Here is a 19,630-nt window from a genome sequence, read left to right on the forward strand (position 1 = left end):
CAATGACATGTGCATCCCAAAGATAGTTTTTATTTTTCTTAGAAGCGAATAGCAAAATTTCTTTGATCTTAAGTCTTCTCCTAATAAGCTTAACACAGAGTAGACTGCCTTGCATTGGTTCAGCGATGATTGATAAGATGCGCTCCCAACGGCTTTCAATCGTCTCCAATTAGGAAAACAAGAAAGTCCGGCACTGTTATATTCTGATGTCGTTAACTATGCTTCCGTCTCTGCCAAGCGTTGGAGCATAGGTACATCCATCAGAAACAAGTCGCGACCCTCATCATCAATAAATGCAGATGGTCCATTACTCATCATGAGCATTTCTACCTCCTCTTCGAAAACAAGGGGGTCGTGGATCGCGCCTTTTCTTTCGGATACGAAGTCTCCTTGAGCAAAGTGGCCGGTTTGCGGATGATTACCGTCACCGCGCAAGACGTAGATCTCGGCGCTCTCGATATGTCGGTGACGTGGAAGAACTCCCCCCTTTTCTGCTCGGATAATGACGGTGTAGGTGCCTGTTTCGGGTGAAAGCTTGACGAGCTTGATCCAGACTTTTGATGCCAGCGGATGCCACTTTAGATTTTCGCAATGGATAGTGTCTCCACCATCGCGATGCTCGCTTACAGCTGTGCGAGCTGGACTGCTGACGGTGGTAGCTGCAGAATCCATGTCGTAGGACGAAGACCGCTGGCAGGATGGAGATTTTGGGGACAACCAGCAGATTTGTAATCGATGTAACTTAGACGGTCAGACGATAGAGACAAATTTGGCAGGTGTAATTCGAAGATGGCTTGGCCGCTTTTAAGACATACTACCTATACTCAGCACAATGCACCAGACGCGATGGAGTAAGCAGTTGCTTCGAGTCATCCGTAGTGGAGGTGAACTTGAAAAAGTCTGCCTCAAAGACGGAATCTTAGGCCCGCACCGCAGAATTACAAAGCCATGTAGTGAAAAATACCTTAATACAATTAGTCACATGAAATATCGTTGCTTGATTCATGTACGTCGTTGTAAAACATCTCAATATTGTGTCAGCCACGATGTTGGATCGCCGTGTTCCGAGGATAGTGGGTCCAAGAGTAGACTCTCTAGGCAAGCCCTGAAACTTTACCTAGATAATACCCAGACTAATAGCATCAACTCTGAACTTCAAGCCACTTAAAGATGTGTTTGTGGAGTTTCTTTAAATCATCAACTCATGAAATTGGCATAGCGTCTATTTAAATCCGTAAATCCGGGGTACATGAATCGTAGTGGTGGGGCGTAGAACAGAAGAACAAGTTGGTATTTTCACCCAAACCATCGAATGAGGGCCTATTTGATGTAATGAGAGTCCGAAGGCCGAAGGCGCGAGATGTGTACTCACCAAAATTCCATGTTGCATCCGCGGAAGAACCTTGTGTTCGGGCTAATGTCAGTAGATAGACCTGGGTTGAGCCGATTTCCTCTGCATAAGCCAAACAACACATGTTCAGCTAACGGCTAACATTCTTTCAACATTTGTCAGATAATGACCAATCTTTTTTTTACTTTTATTTTTCCAAATTTCGGTACATTTCAGCTAAACAGTAATTGGTTTATGCCCTGAACTCAGCAGGTGAAAGGGAAAGAGCCTTAGATCCAGGGCTGCCGTAGCACCCAGTTCTAACTTGAGTAGTTGCAGTAGTTATTCACGCGATAAATCTTTGCCGCGTTCTCATTACAGAATATGAGTCTTGGAAGTGATTCTGAGACTCAAATACACTGCGGTGACAATTTCATTTTATCTCAACTACCCACTGACACGGCTTCCTCGACGAAGTAAAAACCCAATTTTGCTTCTTTCAGGCCACCGCAAGTCAAACCCGACTCAGCTATCATGGTCAACATAGCGGTTGCTGGTGGAACGGGTGACGTTGGACGCACCATCGTTGAAGTTATTAGTTCAAATCCCAAGAATAAGATCTTCACTTTATCGCGCAAGGTGAAGATAAACCCAGCACCGCTCATTACCATCTTAACTTACTCTTTGGCAGAAAGGCGACAATAGTGTCATTATTGTCGATTATTCCAGCGTGGATGATCTCAAAAGAGCACTTGAGGTGTATGAAATCGATGTGGTTATATCCTGTCTAGCCCTCATAGACGAAGCTACAAGCCATGCTGAAATCAACCTCATTCGAGCTGCGAACGGTTCATCAAAAACTACGCGCATGATATCCAGTCTTTGGTCGATTCCTAGTCCACCAGAGTATGTACCAAACTTCCCTTTCACAATAGTCACATGCATATGGAGCTTTTACTGACTCTAGAGTATAGGTCGCCACTTCCCGACTTTTCGTCTTTCTCGATCGAAGAACTTAAGAAGACCACTCTTGAATACACTCGCATTATTAATGGTCACTTCTCGGATTACTACGGTTACCCCTTTGTGAAAAGTCACCTCAAGCATGCCGACTTCCTAATCGACATTGCAAACAAGACCGCGGTTATCCCAGGCACAGGCGATGACAAAGTCGCTTTCACTTACAGCTTCGACGTTGCCCATTATGTGGACGCTCTGGTTTCGACAGACATACAGTGGCCAAAGGAAAGCAAAATCATTGGCGACATCCTCACAGTCAACGAATTGGTGCAGATGGCAGAAGAAGCTCGGGGTAAGAATTCTTTACATATACAAAATCGAAAGAGGGGTCTAATGCAGGTGCCCTATGATCTAGGCCAAAAGTTCACCATATATCGGGATAGCATCGAGAATCTCCATGCTTTTCAGCCCACGGAACTACCCTCTCACGCTGATGCATACAAATTGTTTCCCAAGCTGATGCTCCAGATGATGTTTGCAGTACTCAGCCAGTGGATTACTCAAGGATTGTTTGACATCTCACTTGATGGCTCTTTGAACCGCTTGTTTTCTCATATCAAGACCAAATCAGTTAGGGAAATTATCAAGGAGGCCTGGTGAAGTAGTGCCATAGTACCGGTATGCTGCTCAAGCTGAATCTCTTCGCCTAATCATTCGCCCAATGCTTGCTGTTTTATAAAATTTGAGTGATGTCCAAGGTGAGCAGTGGGTGAGCAGCGGGCAAGTGGGGGAACGGATGCGGCCAACCGAAAGTTCTACGCAAGGGATACCTCTTTAACATGTAAGCAGTTTATGTTGCTAGAGAATAAATCATTACTACACTCATAGTTGTTACCAATCAACAAGTGCAAAAGGGCCAGGACAGTCCAGCCACAGAAGAACTAATAATGGAACACCTTCCCGATGCGTTTTTGGCGACTTATACACACACACACACACACACACACACACACACACACACACAAGGGCAGACTTCTATAGCGCTCTAGTAATCAACTTGTGACAATCATCTAATATTCTATGTCTTCCCTGTCATTAACTTCTACTAGCAGTTTATTGTTTAGACTAACGATCAAATCCTTTGAAGATCTGATATGTTAAAAGCAGCCCTTCTTCAGCTTCTGTAACAAGAACCGCCACTCTCGGATCTCTGACCATACCTTACCGGAAATGGTGGGATGCATGTTACTGTCGCCAGTGTCAAACAACTAGTAGATGGCCCCCCAACCAAATGTTGCGAGACCATTTCTACGGGAACGGATCGTATTCTCCAAGCCCATTACACACCCCATCTACCTCAACCCCATCGATCCGCTGCACCGCTTTCCCGCCTGCTCCAAATCGAAGTATATCCCCTCCATTTGCTTCACTAGCAACCTGTGGCTGCCACCCAAATATTTTCTGTGGTCCGTGATACGGATCCTCCGCAAAAGCCATGATATGATCCTGCAGCGCCCTGCTAACCTCGACCTGGAATTCCGTCGTCGGCGCTACGTGATCCAACATCCCGTACGTCCCAAATACCAAAGGCGTCTCGCTGTTATGATATGCTCCCAGCCAGCTGTACACATTCAAGTTGGGAAACTCGGCTGCGTATTGGAACCGGAAAACAGGGGCTTCGGACGTACTCAGCTGGTTGCGAGCGACAGTGGCGTTGTGGCCTGCGCACACCCATTGAATGTCCATAGCCGTGACTGGCGGTTGCCATGGGCCTTCTGTCACGTTCTCTTTGGGCCATGGGACCAGCGAAGAGAATTCATTGGCTGTGAAGGAAATTAGGGTCGGGCGACGAGCAAGTTTGCCCGCTGCGGCGCGCTCCTCATAGTTACGGAAGACGATCTGATCATCAGGGATAGGGCCGAAGGATAGAGCGGGTCTCTTGCCCAGGTCTCCGTACTTTCCTATGAAGTTCGTGATCTGTGCAAAAGATACTAGACGCATGCAGTCAAGTTCTGCCGTGCCGTTATAGTCTGTACAGTTAGCGCCGCAGGGAGACTCGCAGCCTACGTGCTGCGCTACGAAGCTAAAGTTGGAGTGTGTTGGATCCTCCGCACCGCCAGAAGATACGACTCCCGACTCTAGGTAGTAGGATTGAGCAATCGGATCATCGTGGTATGCATAGGCGTGGATGTCCGCGCTAATGGAGCCCGCAGACCGGCCCCAGTGCATGATGCGAGTTGGGTCGCCGCCAAAAGCTGCGATGTTGTCTTGAACCCATTCGAGAGCGGCTCTCTGATCGAGTATACCGAGGTTTTGCTCGCCATCGGCCAGGCCGCGCGCATTAGGAAAGCCAAAGATGCTGACGCGGTAGTTGATGGTGACGATGATTGCCGATTGCGATCGCTCGACCCATGACGTTGGAATTTGCCAGGGAAAGTCAACGCCACCCATCACGAAGCCGCCGCCTGTCATAAAAAAGAGGACTGGGAAACCTCCTTTAGGCGGCGGGCTCGTAGGCGTCCAGACTGCCAGGTAAAGACAGTCTTCGGACGTCGCTTCGCCTACTAGACCCGACGAATCGTTCTGGCCGCCATTGTATATCAGATTACCCTTGGTCAGAGACAAGTTCCACAGAGATTCTACTGCCGTCACAAACTGGGGGCATGAGGGCGGGAGCTTCGTCGCATATTGATGTTTGTTCGAGTGCGGAAGCTTCTCAGGAGGTAGCCAGCGACGCGACCCGACAGGAGGTTCTGCGAAAGGAATGGAACGCCATTGCCTAGTATTTGGTGCTTCTGGATCAATCAGTCCTGTAAAGACGCCAGTCGAGGTATTTACAGTGAGACTTTCGGAGTGCGAGACATTGCTGGCTGCCGAATGGACGCCAGCCACCGATGCGATGAGCGACAAGATGGCGAGCTTCATGTTGATGCTGATCAGGCCACTGGTTTCACGGCATCTGGAGCAAGCGCTTGAGGTATAAATACACCATCTCCTTATCAGTTCTCGGCTTTCGTTGCCCCACTCTGTTCCGGTGATCCTGAGCTCTTTCTAGCAGGTAGTATTGCAAAACTATGTGGTCAGCAATCCTTTGAAGGAAGAGGCAACCCTAGCGAGTTTCTATAGGATGACATTGGCGATGGGCTCAAAATGAGGTCACTGGCTATAATAATGGTTTGATAGCCTTCTTTCTAGTTTGCTTTACCTTAAATGCAATAATATCGGTCAGCAAAACCCAATTCTTTTTGGACTGACCAACTCAATGTCCCTAATTATTGATAAATCACTGCAGACATGAAAGTCTATTTCTAAGTCCACGACAACACTATTTTAAGAGAAAGCCGAGCGTAAAGACTCACTGCAGAACCCTTGTGCGTAGCGGTGAAATAGGAAGGTTAGTCGGTGTTTTGGTTGGTCTCTGTGTCAAAATCTTACTCTTCCTGACCAAAGTAGTAAAAGCGTCAACCTAACTCCTTGGCAGATGACGAAGTCGCAGGGGTTGTGTTGCCTGAGGAGACTGAACGTCAATAGCTGTCGCTTTTGTCCGGTTTGTCCGGAACTCTTATCTGGCCAGGGCTGACCTCGCTTGGTGGCTTTCCTGTTGCAGCGAGACTTTGGGTCATAAATATCCCTCCTTCTTGTTAGATGGCAGTGAAGATAGTATGTGACACCATGAGGGCTATTTGGAGGATATGCAGAGGGAAGTTCACTTGCCCGTCTATATAAGACCTTCTAGGAACCCTTAAATCCTGTGAAAGACTGACCTGAGAGAGTTGGGCTTAAGCTGGAGGCTGCAACTAAGGGACAATACCGGACTAATCTAGTGTTCCTAGGAATCAGTAGCTGGTGAGACTTCGCGGACCCGCGCGCCACACAGCCTTGGAAAGAATATCATTCTCAAAGTGTGGTAAAAGCCGTCTTGTCTATGGAAGAAGCTATGGAAACGAGGCCGAAGTTGTTGAAGGGAGCATACCTCTTCCAATAACTCGTCGCGCGGGTAGTTTTGCTCGCCTACTTACGTGAAGCTTGGTGGCTGGTAGCCCGCAGCTAGGCAGTTACAGAGCCACTTCAACTCAGAATTCCGATTATTGCAACAATTTTCGAGCTTTAGGTGCTGCCTCTGTTCTTATGGATCAGCGGCTACAGAGAGGCCCTTCCCAGGAATCACTGTGACACTCCTCCTCCGCAACGATACGCTCTGTCCAAACGCCTTCAATTCTCACGTACCAGTGAAGAGTCGCTACAATCTGATAATCTTCTGCAGCCAGATATACTTTCTCTTACATGTAAAAGTCCACATAGTTTCCGTAAAAGACTTATAAACCACCATATCTCCAGTCAACCTAGCAAATAAAACCAAGTCAAAACGGCGACATGCCCATCTCTATGAAATGGGTGTAGTTATGTTTTGATAAGGGCATGTAAAAGTTATATGTAAGGTCAAAAGTACGTCAAAGGCTATGGCTATACCTTTGACATGACAACTAATATGTGTCGGATGCCAGCATAGGAAGGTTAAAAAGAACAGCCAAGAATATAGTGATGCTATCTCCCCATGTGCTGCTTAGAGGTCAATGCATATACTAGAAGTTCATAACCAAGATTGGGAAATGTCTTTTCGGTGATGAACCTCTTGGTGGGTATGACGTATTGTTTGTGGTTTAAAACACGAAGTGTGGTGAACATCCTCTAATAAATGATCCAATTTATACATCATTCAATTCAAATGGGTTATACTATCAAATACAACGCTTCATATGGCCCTTGACTAATACGATGTTTTTCGTACTATCGTAAAACAAAACAATCCTATAACCCTTCAACTAGTATGAATATCTGAACTTCCTGTTTTCAAAGTCTGTTAGGTCCATCAACACTTCATCGTCATCGTCAGCGGCATTTTGGCCACTGGCTTCAGCTTCAGCATCTCTTTGCTTGTTGCGCCTTATGAGCAGAATGCGAATCGCAATTGCGAGCATGACCTGACCAACAGTACATCCCATTATGACCTTGCATCCAGTCCCATAAATCGGAGCCTCGGATGCGAGGAACGCCTGTGGTCCGATGATGTTGCCTACACAGTATGCAAGGAAGACAAAAGCAGTAGAGGTAACACGTTTAGTGTAACCTGCAACGTTGGCGGCAGGCATTTGAAGCGCGACAACTAAAGCGCCAACGAATGAGGGGCTCTGCGGTTCAAGTCAGCGGACCAAGTCCAGCTTTAACGGTAGGTTTTTTTCAACTCACAATGTAATAAGCCATCAGCAAGCCGTTCTTGTTGCCCCTGTCCAGTTTCAGGAACAGAGAGACTGCGATGAGCGTCGGCAATACCCAAGTCATCATGACAATTGTACGGAAGTTCTTGAAACGTGAGGCACAGAACGGGCCTGTAAAGATGAAAAAAGCAACCCAAGCGCCATAAGGGATTCCGTAAGCGGTAGTCAAAAGAGCATCTTTGGTGAAACCCTTTACGATCAGCTTACCAAAGTTGGCGATGCCACCGTTGACGATTTCGTTGAGCAAGGTGTAGAAGAACAAAAGCCAGACTTGAAGATCTTTGAACGCTTCCTTGATCTGTGCAGGCTTGATCTTGCTGCTAAAGACACCGGTCTTGTTGCTCTGACTGCGGGCGATCAGAAGAGCCTTCTGCTCAACGGTATATCGCTTGGCTGTGAGGATGTTGTTGGGCAAAAAGAAGAAGAGAACCACGCCCCAAACGATGGTCATACCACCGCAAATGACAAAGATTATTCTCCAGACATCCCAGCCGTCAGCTTGGCCAACCCCGTAGAATAAGATGCCACCAATCATGGAGCCAAAACCGTTGAAGCAGTAAAAGGCTCCTGCGCGTACGGGGGCTTCCGATCTTGTGTACCACATGCTAGTGATGATCATAAAGCAGGGTGTGATCACAGCCTCAAACGCGCCGAGCAAGAATCGGCAGACCGCCAGGCCAGCGAAGCTGTGAGACGCCGCCGTGCATGTCAGAACTGTGCCCCAGCAGAGGACGAAAATGCTAACAACGGTGCCGGTAGGGAAATGCTGAGCAAGATAACTCGCCGGCCATTCCGCGACGAGGTATGCAAAGTAGAAGATGCTGGCAAGCCATGAATATTGGCTCTGACTAGTGTTTGTGGTTTCGAATAGATCGAAGACTGCTCCGTAACTCAGCGCCTGCTTATCGATGTATTGCAGAAGGTACTGGGACTTTTGTTAGCTAACCGAACGAGGGGATTCTGAAAGCAGTGCAACTTACCGTTCCCATAAGTAAGGGAAGCAATGTCAGATCTATATGCCTCACAAGCTTCTTCTGAGCAGCCTCGTCCTGGAGAAGTTCCCGAAGCCGCGAGTGGGGAATGCCATTCTCCTGCAGGAAGATTTCGGCCTCATCGAGAAGCTCGATCTGGCCAGCCTTGAGGTCCTCGCCGACGCTACCCGCGATGGACGGTCGCTTCTCCGCAATTTCAGGGTCTTTGGGCTTCGGCTGTCCCTCGTTTAAGGACGTCTCGACTGGCATTGTGGAGTCTGGGGAAGCCTGAAGGGCGGGTACGCTACTAAGATGATGTGCGTGAGCACGCGATGGAACGAAGTGGGCACGACTTGATCTAGTAAAAGGAAGTCGTCACTATTCTCAGGACAAGTTGAAAAAAGGCAAAATGCTTTGGCAGTTGTTTAGCACTCGAACAAAGACGAGTTGACGTGACTTTTCCGTGGCGGAAAACAGCCAGGTTCTGGCGGTCTTCTTATTCATTCTAATTGCAAGGGTCAGGACAACTGGCGTTAGCTTTGATACACTGAGTAACTTGCTCCCGCAGGCGATTAGATACTGGCTGATAGTCCTTTGACAGCCAGGATGCGCGGTTCCAGAGGACATAGGCTGCAGATAACATATCAGATGATATCTCCCAGCCAGGACAACGTCATATCCTAGTAGCAGGATCCATCAGCTGATAAGGGTTCAACAATAAGAGAAGCTTCCCCGCGTTGAGATGGAGCCAGAAACAAGACTAGGTTGATTGTCGTGGGGAATCGGTGGAGTTGCCGTGGGCACTGTGCGGTATCGGTAAATTCAAAGACTCCGGAGGCCAGAATTGACCGCCGAAGACTCGAATTGAGTGCGGGAAACGGCAAGTGGAGTTCCCTCGGCGAACCTCCGTCTTATCAGCTGGCGCGTTGACTAACAGCGGTATCAACGCTAGTGTCCTTGATCGGATTCCATCAACGATAGTGGCAGTGGACCTTTCCGCGGGGAAATATCAAGAAGACAACTCCCACTCAACCTTTGCCCGAGTTGCCAGCCGATATCCGGACTCCGCAACTCGACATTGAAGTCCCAGAACAGCACAACAACGTCCCAGACGCCAACAAAATGTCGACATCATTGGTAGATCAATCAACGCCTAGGCCATATCGGTCTCATTTGCGCCCAGCTTGTTTGCAATGCCGGCGCCGCAAGTCGCGATGTCAACAGCAAGAAAGCATCAGCTCCTCAACTTGTCAGATGTGCCACGTATACGGCACCGAATGCGAGTTCCCACCATCTCCTCGAAGTGCAGGCCGAGCACCTCTGAACCCCGGAAAAGTCCAAAAAACATATCGAACCCCGCAATCCAACACGCCATGTCGAAGAGAGCCTCTTGCATCGGCTAAAGTACCCCAGACCGGGAAACATGCGAGGGTCACTTCCACGTCTCCACCGACGACCAGCAGCATGGCATCAAGCTCGGGCCCCAAAGTTGTACTCAGTCCGCACAATCCGCATTTGATGCTGGCACTCGACAGTCCCGAGGATGAGGACAACTCTCACATCATTGGCCCGGCAGTTACCAATGACACACAGGTATTGGCGGACTACCTGAGCACAGAGCCAAGTATTCACGAGCGCATGATTCGTGTGGTCAAGACTAGACCTGGATCTCAAGCGGGACAGGCACCTCAGTCCCCAGAACCATTCAAGGGTGGCATCCGAAAGCCGGTCATTTTCACGGCAGTTCGTAAACGCCCTTATGGCCTGGCACCTAGGCAGACTGCTCCTTTGCAGAAGTACCAGATAGTGGAGAAGATGCTTGAGCCATGGACTTCAACACTCATTGACTTGTAAGTTGACGGACAATTTTCTGAACTTTCTGTCACTTGATTAAAACGTTGGTGGCTCTGACGGCTTCTACGTTACGACAATGCTCGCTACCATTCGTTTTCTACTCAATACTGCCACAATGCCCACATATGCTTTGAGAGATGGAGCCTCCGGACTATTCAGTTAACCTGCAAGAAACAGATACTTCCAGAAAGTCAATATCTGCTTCCCTCTTCTGGATGAAATGTCCTTCAAGCATCAGTTTCAGACAGCAAGAGACAGAATATCTCCGGCACTGCTGTCTGTCCTATATGCCAACTCCATGATATTCTGGAAGAACTCACCAGACTTGCCTTCGGAGTACTGTCCCGATTCTCGGTTCATATGGAACCAAGCAACAGAAACGCTTTTTTCTGAATTACATATTTCACCCGGTATTTCCACCATTATTGCCATTATCCTCAATGTTGGCGGTAGGCCAACGACGTCAATAATCATGAACGAGATTCAACTTGGTGCAGCCGTATCACTGGCGCAGTCGCTCGGTCTCAACCGAGATCCTACAGACTGGAGCATTTCTATGCCTGAAAAGTGCTTAAGAATGAAGATATGGTGGGCGTTGATAGTTCATGATAAATGGTGAGAATTCCTTACAAAGCTCCTTTTCGGTGGAATGGTTGACTAAATATTCTGCAGGCTGAGCCTCGCCTACGGAACACCACCTCAAATCAAACGGTTTCAATACGACGTCCCAGACCCTACGTTAGATTACCTCACAACAGCCGATGCGACTGATGTTGAAAAGGGCGCTGCCTCCGTCTTCATAGCCCTCGTTACCTTGACAGGGGTTCTGGACAAGTACTTGGAGTTCGTCTATGACCTCAATCATGAGCGAGATCAAGACAACGGGCATACTTCCCTTGGGCTGGAGTTGAGTCTTGGCCAATGGGAAGATTCTCTTGGTGATGATGTTAGGAGGATTGTTACCCGTGGAAACAACCTCCATACGCCCGGCGCAGCGAACCTGCGGTTAGCGTATTTGTCGACTAAGCTTCTTCGCAGAAGGATTGAACTTGACATTGAGAAGCAGGATGAGTCTGCACTTGGCGACGCACTCACAAACCGCTACATTCAAGTTCGCCGAGCTGCCGAGGAGATAGTGCTCCTTGTGCAAGAACTTGAGGAGATTCACCTGGGCGATTTCTGGTTACCGGTTAGCGCATTCGCATTCACATCTGCCATTACGTTTCTGCTGCGGTGCGCACTCGAGACGGAAAATACAGCTGCGGGCCTGGCACAGAGCGCATCGCTGAAGCTTGCAAAGAACTTGATTGAATCTTTGGAATCGCATCAACAGAACTCGGGCTGGGATCTGGGAGACCTCTGCTTGGCGCAGTATGCCGAAGTGGTTGAGAGGTTGTTAACAGCGGATAGCCCGTCTGCGACGGTGCCTGAATTCCAACAGCTCATGATGTCGTCGGAGGTCCCGATTATTGACGAGCTTTTCCCAAACCTTTGGGACATGTTTTGATGTGCTTCAAGAGGCATGACACGAATGTTTGTATGTATGATAAGGTTTACGAATGACGAATGGTTTGGCAAGATTGCATTGATGGTCAACGGAGTACTATCCCGGTTGTCTGAAGTACGGTCACTGGTAAAGAGCAAATGAGCACCTTAAGCTAAATTTCCAAAGCATGTAGGTTCAGATGCTTAAGTAGCCGCACTGTTTGCAATCATTACCGAATATTTAGTGCGTTATCCTCAGTCCTCGAACTTTTCAGTCTGCTTCCACCAGAAGTCACACTCCTTCGCCGCCCACTTGTAATCTGTAGAATAGGCCGAGATACCCATACTGGACCCTCCGGCACGCTCATCATTGTCTTCGCCAAAGATCATCGTCTTCCCTGCATTTTTTCCCTTGTCTCCCCCAAATGGTAACCATTCAGGTCGCTTGTCGAATCTACCCTTGATTTTGTTTGGGTCACCATGTACAATGAACGAGGTTGCGTACGCGTGCATAAAGCCAGCGATTTCGTCCTGCTTTGGTGAGATGGATCGGACTTCGGCGTTATATGTCTGGTACCGCATTTGATCGCCATGATTGGCACCATATAAGGCTGTCTTGTTGAGAGCCCAGTGGTAAAGATAGACGGGTGGGTTCTCGGTAGACTGGCTCCCCCAGATCGCGGTCTGACGAACGGGACAGGTATAGGCGTAGTGACCATAGGCAGCTTCGGCACGCTTATACTGCGGCCCAATCTTCAAAGGTCTGGTCTCAACGTATTTCGAGTCTGGAAACTTGGAAGGGTCCGGGTATAGTTTGTTCAACTCAGAAAGCTCCTTATCGGAAAGTTGAGGAAGAAGAGTATGAAAGAAGTCCGTGAAATCTTGCGGCGTAGATGCATTCTTCGGGACGTACATTGCGCCCTCGTTGTGTGCCGATCCCGTGAGAATGGGGACTTTATTCCATTTGCCAGACTTCCAAGCATCAATGGGGCGCCTTGAAATAACATCACCGTCAAGGACAGGCTGCCAAGCCCACCGCACAGAAGAGTTGGACTTTTCGTAAACTTTTTGGCCTGACTCAATGATAGTCGAAGATGGGAGAGCGCGGAGGCAAGGCAATATTTCGTGCTCAGGACGGTTCCCACAGCCCGTGAGCTCAAGGAACTCCTGAAAGTGCGCCTCATTAAGCTTGGACTCAGGCGGGTGTACTACTCGGGCAGTGTGCCCACCAGAGTCCATGATGGCTTTATGGAACAACGTTTTCTTCTGGTTAATATCCATAATGAGGTGTCCAATCTGTGACATGTGAGCAAATATGCATCGAGTAATCTCGGTCGCAAACAACGTACACCATGTGCAGCAGCCGATAACCCCATGATAGTCACATCATTTGGGTCTCCACCGAAAGAGGCAATGTTCTTCTGAACCCATTCCAAGGCGACATACATGTCTTTCAGTCCCAGATTTAACAATCCCTTCTTTTTGGTCAAGGCTGTGTTCATGCCACCAGCAACACCGATGCGATACTGCATAGAAACTCCGATCCACGGCTCTTCGGACCACGCCAGCATTGACGGTGTGTTATGCATCCGAGCTGCTCCGCGATTGAATGCGCCACCTGGGATCATCACCGCCACTGGCAGCTTCTTATCGGAGCTCGTATGGCCCTTGGGGCGGTACACGTTGATAGTTAAGCAGTCCTCGCTCTCCCAGTCGGGGCCCAGCCATTCATCGTCCGTGAACGGGACGAGCTGCTTCCCAGGGCATCTATTCCAATCTTCAGAAAACAAGTCTTGATAGCTCTTGGATTAGTGACTTAAACTTACCTTGGACCAAGTTCGAATGCGTCAAGTGTCAGGTTACCAGCTGGCACAGGCACAGCATGGCGAAATCTTAACTGCCCAACCGGTGGAAGAGCATATGGAATTCCCATGAAACCTTCCAACGGCTCCGGGAACGTGCCATCAGTTACCAGTCTGCCATTGATAGTGCCCTGGTCAATCGAAACGGATGCTACCGGGCTGTACTTGGGTTTGTCGGGTTGATTGGCTCTTAGTACTCCAGTTTGCCCAGACCAAAGGTAACCCAGAATGCCGGCCGCGGCCAGAGGGACTCCGAAAGTCCATTTCCAGCCCTGTGCTTTATCTGCGTTATTGGACATGTCTTACGATTCCTCAAGATTGCGGTCCGTTAGGCAGATAATTTTCAGTCTATTCTAAATGGAGGTATTCTCATATTGCAAGCCTTACTGATATACCAAACAATTGCTCGCTCAAGATACTGTCAACCGTTATTATCTTTGGGGTCGGTTGATCATGCCAGCTTACCAGGGGCCGGGAGACCGGCAGTCAGGGGTGTTGCGGGCGTCGACAGTGCCATCCCACGGCCCACGGTGTTCCTTGCACCTCGCCGCGGAAAACTTGTCATTCGGCTGCCTTTTGCCGAAGCGTTCCCAGCTGTCCGTCCGCACACGTCGGAGCAGGACCATACTTAAGCCACAACGCCAGCCTTTCCCATCAAACAAACTGGGTAGTTTTTGTTAATGGTGAAGATGTCATGGGATAATGATGGTATTGTAATGCCAACAATATCTCTCTAGTCCTGTTGCAGGCTTCTGCTTCCGGACATGCGACAACCTCAACTACTCACGCGATGGGCATGCGGAACAAGTATTTCTATTCCACCTGATTGAACCCTCCCCTCTGCAGCTCTTTATACTATATTCAAGACTTTCCCCTGTGAAGAACTTTTCTTCCTGGATCTGAACTGGGATCCCTACGATGCCAATACTAACGGCTAAAGCTGCGAGAACATTTTCGATGTACACAAAATGATGACAATTAGTACAAAAGCCTACGATTAGATCTACAAGAACTCTTCTAATCCACCTTCGTGGTCGTCATTACTGTCGTCAAAATTTTTGGCTCCGATTCAGATGTCAAAGTAGTCTTGTTCTGTCAAGCAAAAAGAGCTCAGTATGAGGTGGTGTCACATCAAGTTAGTATTGAGATAATATGGGAAGAATGTCTGTCGGATGGGCAGGCATACGAGACTCTTGCTTTTACATTCTACATGGGCAACAGTAATCCATATAAATAGGCCAACATTTCCCTCATTTTGAAAGACCTCTGTAGAACCAGTATCACCTGTTCGTGACAGACTACCTACGTTTCGTGTATTTGGTAAAAGGAACTCAACGCATTCATTCCAGCACATCCTTAGGACCATCCTTTCTAAATCTACTCCATACGGAAATCTGGAGAATCCGGACGAGAATGGCTGGTGGGTTTTCGGGCGTCCGCGGCACGCTACCGCAGTGTATGCTCCACGCGTACCTCGCCATGGATGCCACCTCATGGTTCTAAACGACAAATCAATTGGTTGCTTCAGTTGGAAACGCCCCTGTTTGCTTTCTTGGCGTATCAAGGACCAAGCTTCCTTGTAGGCAATACTTCATCCATCAACTTCCTATTTCAAGAAAAGGGTTTGAAAGAAGGAAGTAAAAATAAAAGAAGAGTAACCAGAAAATAAGACAGGCATCCAGCATGAGTGATTGTGTTTTCTGACTTTTCTCACTTGCGGATTGGTGTTCCTAATGAAGAAGGTTGACGCGCTTCTAAAAGGCGGCTATTTACTTTGTCCACCGAACAACGTGTAAACCTTATTAACAAACATGCATTCATAAACCCTTGGCAATTTGGGATTTAACTGGTGTGTACAGCTGACTCTCTATCATCTTAACCCAGACACAAGACATGAATGACCAAGCGAGCCTCAAGGGTCAGGTTGAACTTCAGATATCAATTACATCATACCTATCGATGCCTGTATTTGCATGCTGCACCTGCAGGCTATGTTCCAGCCGCCCCTGGAAATGTCACCCTAACTAGCTCGAATTGTGGAAAAGACCATTCGTTGATGGCCAGTACTTTCTTTCAGGATAATGAATTGTCTGAAAGTAGGGATGTGGTAAGCGCCCTGACTGGGATTTTTGACAGTAGATTGTTGCGGTGGTCCGCGGAGTCGCGAAAATGGGAGTGGCATAAGCAACAGAGGGGTGCTTAATACACATAAAGAGAAGGGCGGCTTTTGCCATCTGCCAAGCGGTGTGGATTTGGGCCGTCATCATTACATACATAGTCTAGGATGATGATCGTTGGAGCAGAATCCTTTCTATCAGCAGAGAGCGGCAGCTTTTCCTGTCACTCGATTGCTAAATCCGTGCTCCCGACCCCTTTTTAGAAATCCTTCTCTTTCACAACGACACGCCTGTCACGATGGCAAAATTTAGACTTTTTCACTTAGCTATACTCGTCGGGCTTCTAGGCGTACTTGTATCCCTTTATAGAGGGTCAACCAAGACCCAGCATCCTCCTCCGGTCATTGGGAATAACAACACTGTCTTATTCGCCGTCAATGTTGAGTACGGCCTCTCCAATGTCCATCTCGCCACTATATTCTCCCTGTTGCAAAATCATCCGACAATCAGCATCCATGTTGCATCGTTTCCCAAGCTTGCTCCCAAGCTGGAGCGAGTGGCTAACTATGCACGCAAAAACTACCCCGGCATGCACGTTGTGAGGTTCCACGAGCTTCCCGGCCCTGATTTGGTCACCGCCTCGAACAGGACATCCATCGATCTAATGCAACCGCCGGGTATTTCGGGCATGGACGCTCTAATGAAGGACCTGCAGCGTTATATCGCGCCTTGGACAGAGTCAGACTATTTACAGATACATGACTACTCAAGGGATCTTATCCGAGATGTTGATCCTGCCGTAATTGTTCTTGACGGGATGTTATGGCCGGCGGTGGATGCTGCGCGGGGCGAAAAGAGGTTGTATGCAATGCTGGCTCCAAATAACCTAGCCGATTTTTTCGGCATGGAACAACCATGGCTGGCCGGACTCTGGAAATACCCCGTGTGAGTCCATCTTCTTTTGCATTGTGTGACACAGGTGAACAAGCGCCTCTTGATCGTTTAGCTGATCCAAGGTACCTCTATATAGGCTGGGTTCTGGTTATGATTTTCCTGTCCCTTGGCGTGATATTCCTGCAAATATCTATCAAGCAGCCCGCTTTGCCTATAATATGTTCTTCAGCCCAAAGTTAGCTGCGAAGCGCAAATATCTCGTAGAAAACGGGGTTAAAGACCCCATAGACTTCCTTGCTCCTCGTCAACCCTACATGGGCTCTTTCATCTTACAAGAAACACAGGGGGCTTCTTTGCCGGTTGACTACGTCCCGCCCAACATCGTCATGGCGGGACCTATCTCCATTTCAGTTGCCACTGCCGAAGAGCTGGATCCTGAACTCACGGCGTGGCTGTCACGCGCACCAACTGTGCTGGTGAATCTCGGCAGCATCCTTGAATACGATGAAGATCGAGCAGCGGCTATGGCGGGCGCGTTGAAGATCATGCTGGAAAGGACAGGAGTGCAAGTTTTGTGGAAACTGCTTCCGCCCGCGGATCGAGTTCTCGTCGAAGATGCTTGGAGGCCTTTGGTGGAGGAGTTTATACACAGTGACAGGCTAAGAGTTACGAAGTGGTTGTCTGTTGAACCATTGGCGTTGCTGCAGACGGGTTACATCGTTGTCTCTGTGCATCAGGGAGGGGCAAGTTGCTACCACGAAGCTGTTCTGTATGCAACCCTTGTTCCGAAGGCATTCCGAGACATTCATTGACAAAGGATTCCAGGGCCGGCGTACCTCATATCGTCTTACCCGCGTGGGCAGACTTGTACAACTATGCGTCACTCGCGGAGACAACTGATATTGGTGTTTGGGGTAACAGAAAAGCAGCTCCCGGGATCTCAGCAGACGAACTAGGCAGCGCGTTTTTGAAGATGGTCGATGGTGGACCAGCCAGCTTGTCAATGCGAGAAAATGCGAAGCGGCTGGGCAAGAGTATTGTCCGCCCGGGACGTGACATTGCTGCTGACGAAGTTGCTAGACTAGCAGCAACTGGCTACTGATTGGACTTGAATCTGCTCATTGGGTCTAGTAAGTCAAGGGAACAGTAGCATTATAGCTAATGTTGGAGGAACTTGGCGTAGCCCATAGACACTAAGGCTGGGCTCATGCAACAGGTCATATGTTATCTGTGAAACGATGGGCCCTTTGACAACGATTTGGAAATGGGCTTTTCAAGTCCTCTACTTGTGCTGACGGGAAATACGCTCTGTGAATGATTCTGAGAAGTGTATTTGCCGAACTTAGGAAAAGTAAACCGGTCATTTGAGATCTGTTAACCCATATGGTACTGCTATGAGTGCCTAGGCGTATTTCATTCTCGGCGAGTGAATCCAAGGTTGAATTTTTTCTTGTTTACCAGAGATTTGCTGCACATTCCATTTCACTAACGTTTAAATGACCCTGGCAGAATTATAAGGCCATTCTAAATCGTTTGTTCCGTAGAAAATGGGTCTGTCTTAACTTGCCCTTGGCGGTTGCCGCAGTCCGGCCCCTTTGGATTCTCGGCGCAGCCTACGTCCGTATTAAGCCTGCTGGATCATCCTATACCCAACATCGAGAACAGCAGCCAGCCTGACATTGACGGCTTGGGAAAACTCTTCTGCAACAAATTCCAATGCACAGCTGCTCATCCATTAGGAACTAAACTTGAAATTCTCAACCTGATGACAAAATAAGGTGCCACCCCCAGCTGATCAGACGCTTCTTCCCGCACACAGACCTGCCAAGCACGGCTGAGGCTTGGCTAGCATGCCCGAGTAGATCACTTTGGTGTAGATCTAACCGCAAAGGACGACATGGGCATACTTTGGCTAGACTAGGCGAATCTCCCAGTGAGACTTGACACTTGGTAGGCAGATTCGCGAACCGCAGGTCTTTGGCAGGTGTCTTTTCGCGGGAGATGAACATGAGCCGCCAATCTGCTCGGGTAATAAGGAAGGTAAAGTATAAGAACTAATGTTGATAACTGAGATAAGTAGCTTTGTTTGGCAGCAGTTCGACACGAAGAACAAGCTCTGTTTTTTTGTCGCCCCAGCTTGTGAAACATATCAGCGTGACCCAGGGTCTGACATCCGCGACTCTCAGAATGCCTACAAGCTTTTCGGACCGAAAAGGCGGCTGTGCCACGGGCTTCGCGTTTCTCGCGGTTCTTGCCGGCGTGTCGCTGGGCATCACCATCCGCCTCTACATCGACCGTAACAAGGAGCGGCCAGAAGAGCTTGCACAATGTATCGTGGTACGCAGGAAGCCACTCATCCACATGACCTAACATGTCACTTTGCGACTCATTTATTAATCATTACCTTGGCAGATGGGGATCTTTGTTCCAACCTTCATAGTGGTTTCGGCGTACCTCAACGTCGTGGAGCTGACGACACCAGAGTGGCACGTTCGTCTGGTGTTAGCAACAAACTCTCTATTCGCCATTGCCACGTAAGACCTTGTGTTCTTCATGGCCCTGAACGGGTTGGGCGATTCTCAAGGAAAAGTTTGGCTAACCTTCCCAAGTGGCGCCTTTGCCATCCTCGACGGCGTATTTCAGATACTTGGTACCAGCCCACCTAGAACGACCTTGGACACCGTCTCACTCGTTCTCAACGCTGCACAAGCGTAAGCCACATGCATGAATAGCGTAATATAAGACCAATGCTGATTTATCGAACGTCGATTTAGCGTACTTTCCGCCGTAATGGTCGGCCCAACAATGAAGCTTGTCAAGATTTTGAAGGAACACCAGGCCAGGTTAAATTCTGCTCATGACATTGAGGAAGGACTTGGAG

At 48.6% G+C, this 19,630-nt stretch overlaps 8 protein-coding genes across 8 annotated transcripts; 4 read left to right on the plus strand and 4 right to left on the minus strand.

Annotated features, from left to right (window-relative positions):
* Positions 1–216: 216 nt before the first annotated feature.
* CTRU02_211191 (cupin conserved barrel) lies at positions 217–672 on the minus strand (the record flags this gene model as incomplete). The annotated part of the gene is made up of 1 exon (XM_036720217.1): positions 217–672. The coding sequence occupies one exon, from the start codon at positions 670–672 to the stop codon at positions 217–219; it is 456 nt and encodes a 151-aa protein (XP_036587960.1).
* Positions 673–1,864: 1,192 nt separating this feature from the next.
* CTRU02_211192 (NmrA-like family protein) lies at positions 1,865–2,950 on the plus strand (the record flags this gene model as incomplete). The annotated part of the gene is made up of 4 exons (XM_036720218.1): positions 1,865–1,990; positions 2,022–2,278; positions 2,335–2,642; positions 2,706–2,950. The coding sequence occupies 4 exons, from the start codon at positions 1,865–1,867 to the stop codon at positions 2,948–2,950; spliced, it is 936 nt and encodes a 311-aa protein (XP_036587961.1).
* Positions 2,951–3,598: 648 nt separating this feature from the next.
* Positions 3,599–5,215, minus strand: CTRU02_211193 (chlorogenic acid esterase precursor; the record flags this gene model as incomplete). The annotated part of the gene is made up of 1 exon (XM_036720219.1): positions 3,599–5,215. One exon carries the CDS (start codon positions 5,213–5,215, stop codon positions 3,599–3,601), a length of 1,617 nt encoding a protein of 538 aa, XP_036587962.1.
* Positions 5,216–7,113: 1,898 nt separating this feature from the next.
* On the minus strand, positions 7,114–8,807 carry CTRU02_211194 (allantoate permease; the record flags this gene model as incomplete). The annotated part of the gene is made up of 3 exons (XM_036720220.1): positions 7,114–7,479; positions 7,538–8,491; positions 8,547–8,807. The coding sequence occupies 3 exons, from the start codon at positions 8,805–8,807 to the stop codon at positions 7,114–7,116; spliced, it is 1,581 nt and encodes a 526-aa protein (XP_036587963.1).
* A 1,194-nt stretch (positions 8,808–10,001) lies between these two features.
* CTRU02_211195 (C6 transcription factor) lies at positions 10,002–11,898 on the plus strand (the record flags this gene model as incomplete). The annotated part of the gene is made up of 3 exons (XM_036720221.2): positions 10,002–10,387; positions 10,569–11,006; positions 11,064–11,898. The coding sequence occupies 3 exons, from the start codon at positions 10,002–10,004 to the stop codon at positions 11,896–11,898; spliced, it is 1,659 nt and encodes a 552-aa protein (XP_036587964.2).
* Positions 11,899–12,131: 233 nt separating this feature from the next.
* On the minus strand, positions 12,132–14,037 carry CTRU02_211196 (extracellular lipase; the record flags this gene model as incomplete). Its single annotated transcript, XM_036720222.1, has 3 exons — positions 12,132–13,172; positions 13,226–13,643; positions 13,703–14,037. The coding sequence occupies 3 exons, from the start codon at positions 14,035–14,037 to the stop codon at positions 12,132–12,134; spliced, it is 1,794 nt and encodes a 597-aa protein (XP_036587965.1).
* A 2,116-nt stretch (positions 14,038–16,153) lies between these two features.
* Positions 16,154–17,851, plus strand: CTRU02_211197 (udp-glucoronosyl and udp-glucosyl transferase family protein; the record flags this gene model as incomplete). Its single annotated transcript, XM_036720223.1, has 3 exons — positions 16,154–16,800; positions 16,886–17,518; positions 17,575–17,851. The coding sequence occupies 3 exons, from the start codon at positions 16,154–16,156 to the stop codon at positions 17,849–17,851; spliced, it is 1,557 nt and encodes a 518-aa protein (XP_036587966.1).
* Positions 17,852–18,936: 1,085 nt separating this feature from the next.
* On the plus strand, positions 18,937–19,464 carry CTRU02_211198 (uncharacterized protein; the record flags this gene model as incomplete). The annotated part of the gene is made up of 3 exons (XM_036720224.2): positions 18,937–19,086; positions 19,162–19,283; positions 19,359–19,464. 3 exons carry the CDS (start codon positions 18,937–18,939, stop codon positions 19,462–19,464), a joined length of 378 nt encoding a protein of 125 aa, XP_036587967.2.
* Positions 19,465–19,630: the final 166 nt, after the last annotated feature.

This window comes from Colletotrichum truncatum, assembly GCF_014235925.2.
Source record: "Colletotrichum truncatum strain CMES1059 chromosome Unknown Contig_0007, whole genome shotgun sequence".
NCBI lineage: Eukaryota > Fungi > Ascomycota > Sordariomycetes > Glomerellales > Glomerellaceae > Colletotrichum > Colletotrichum truncatum.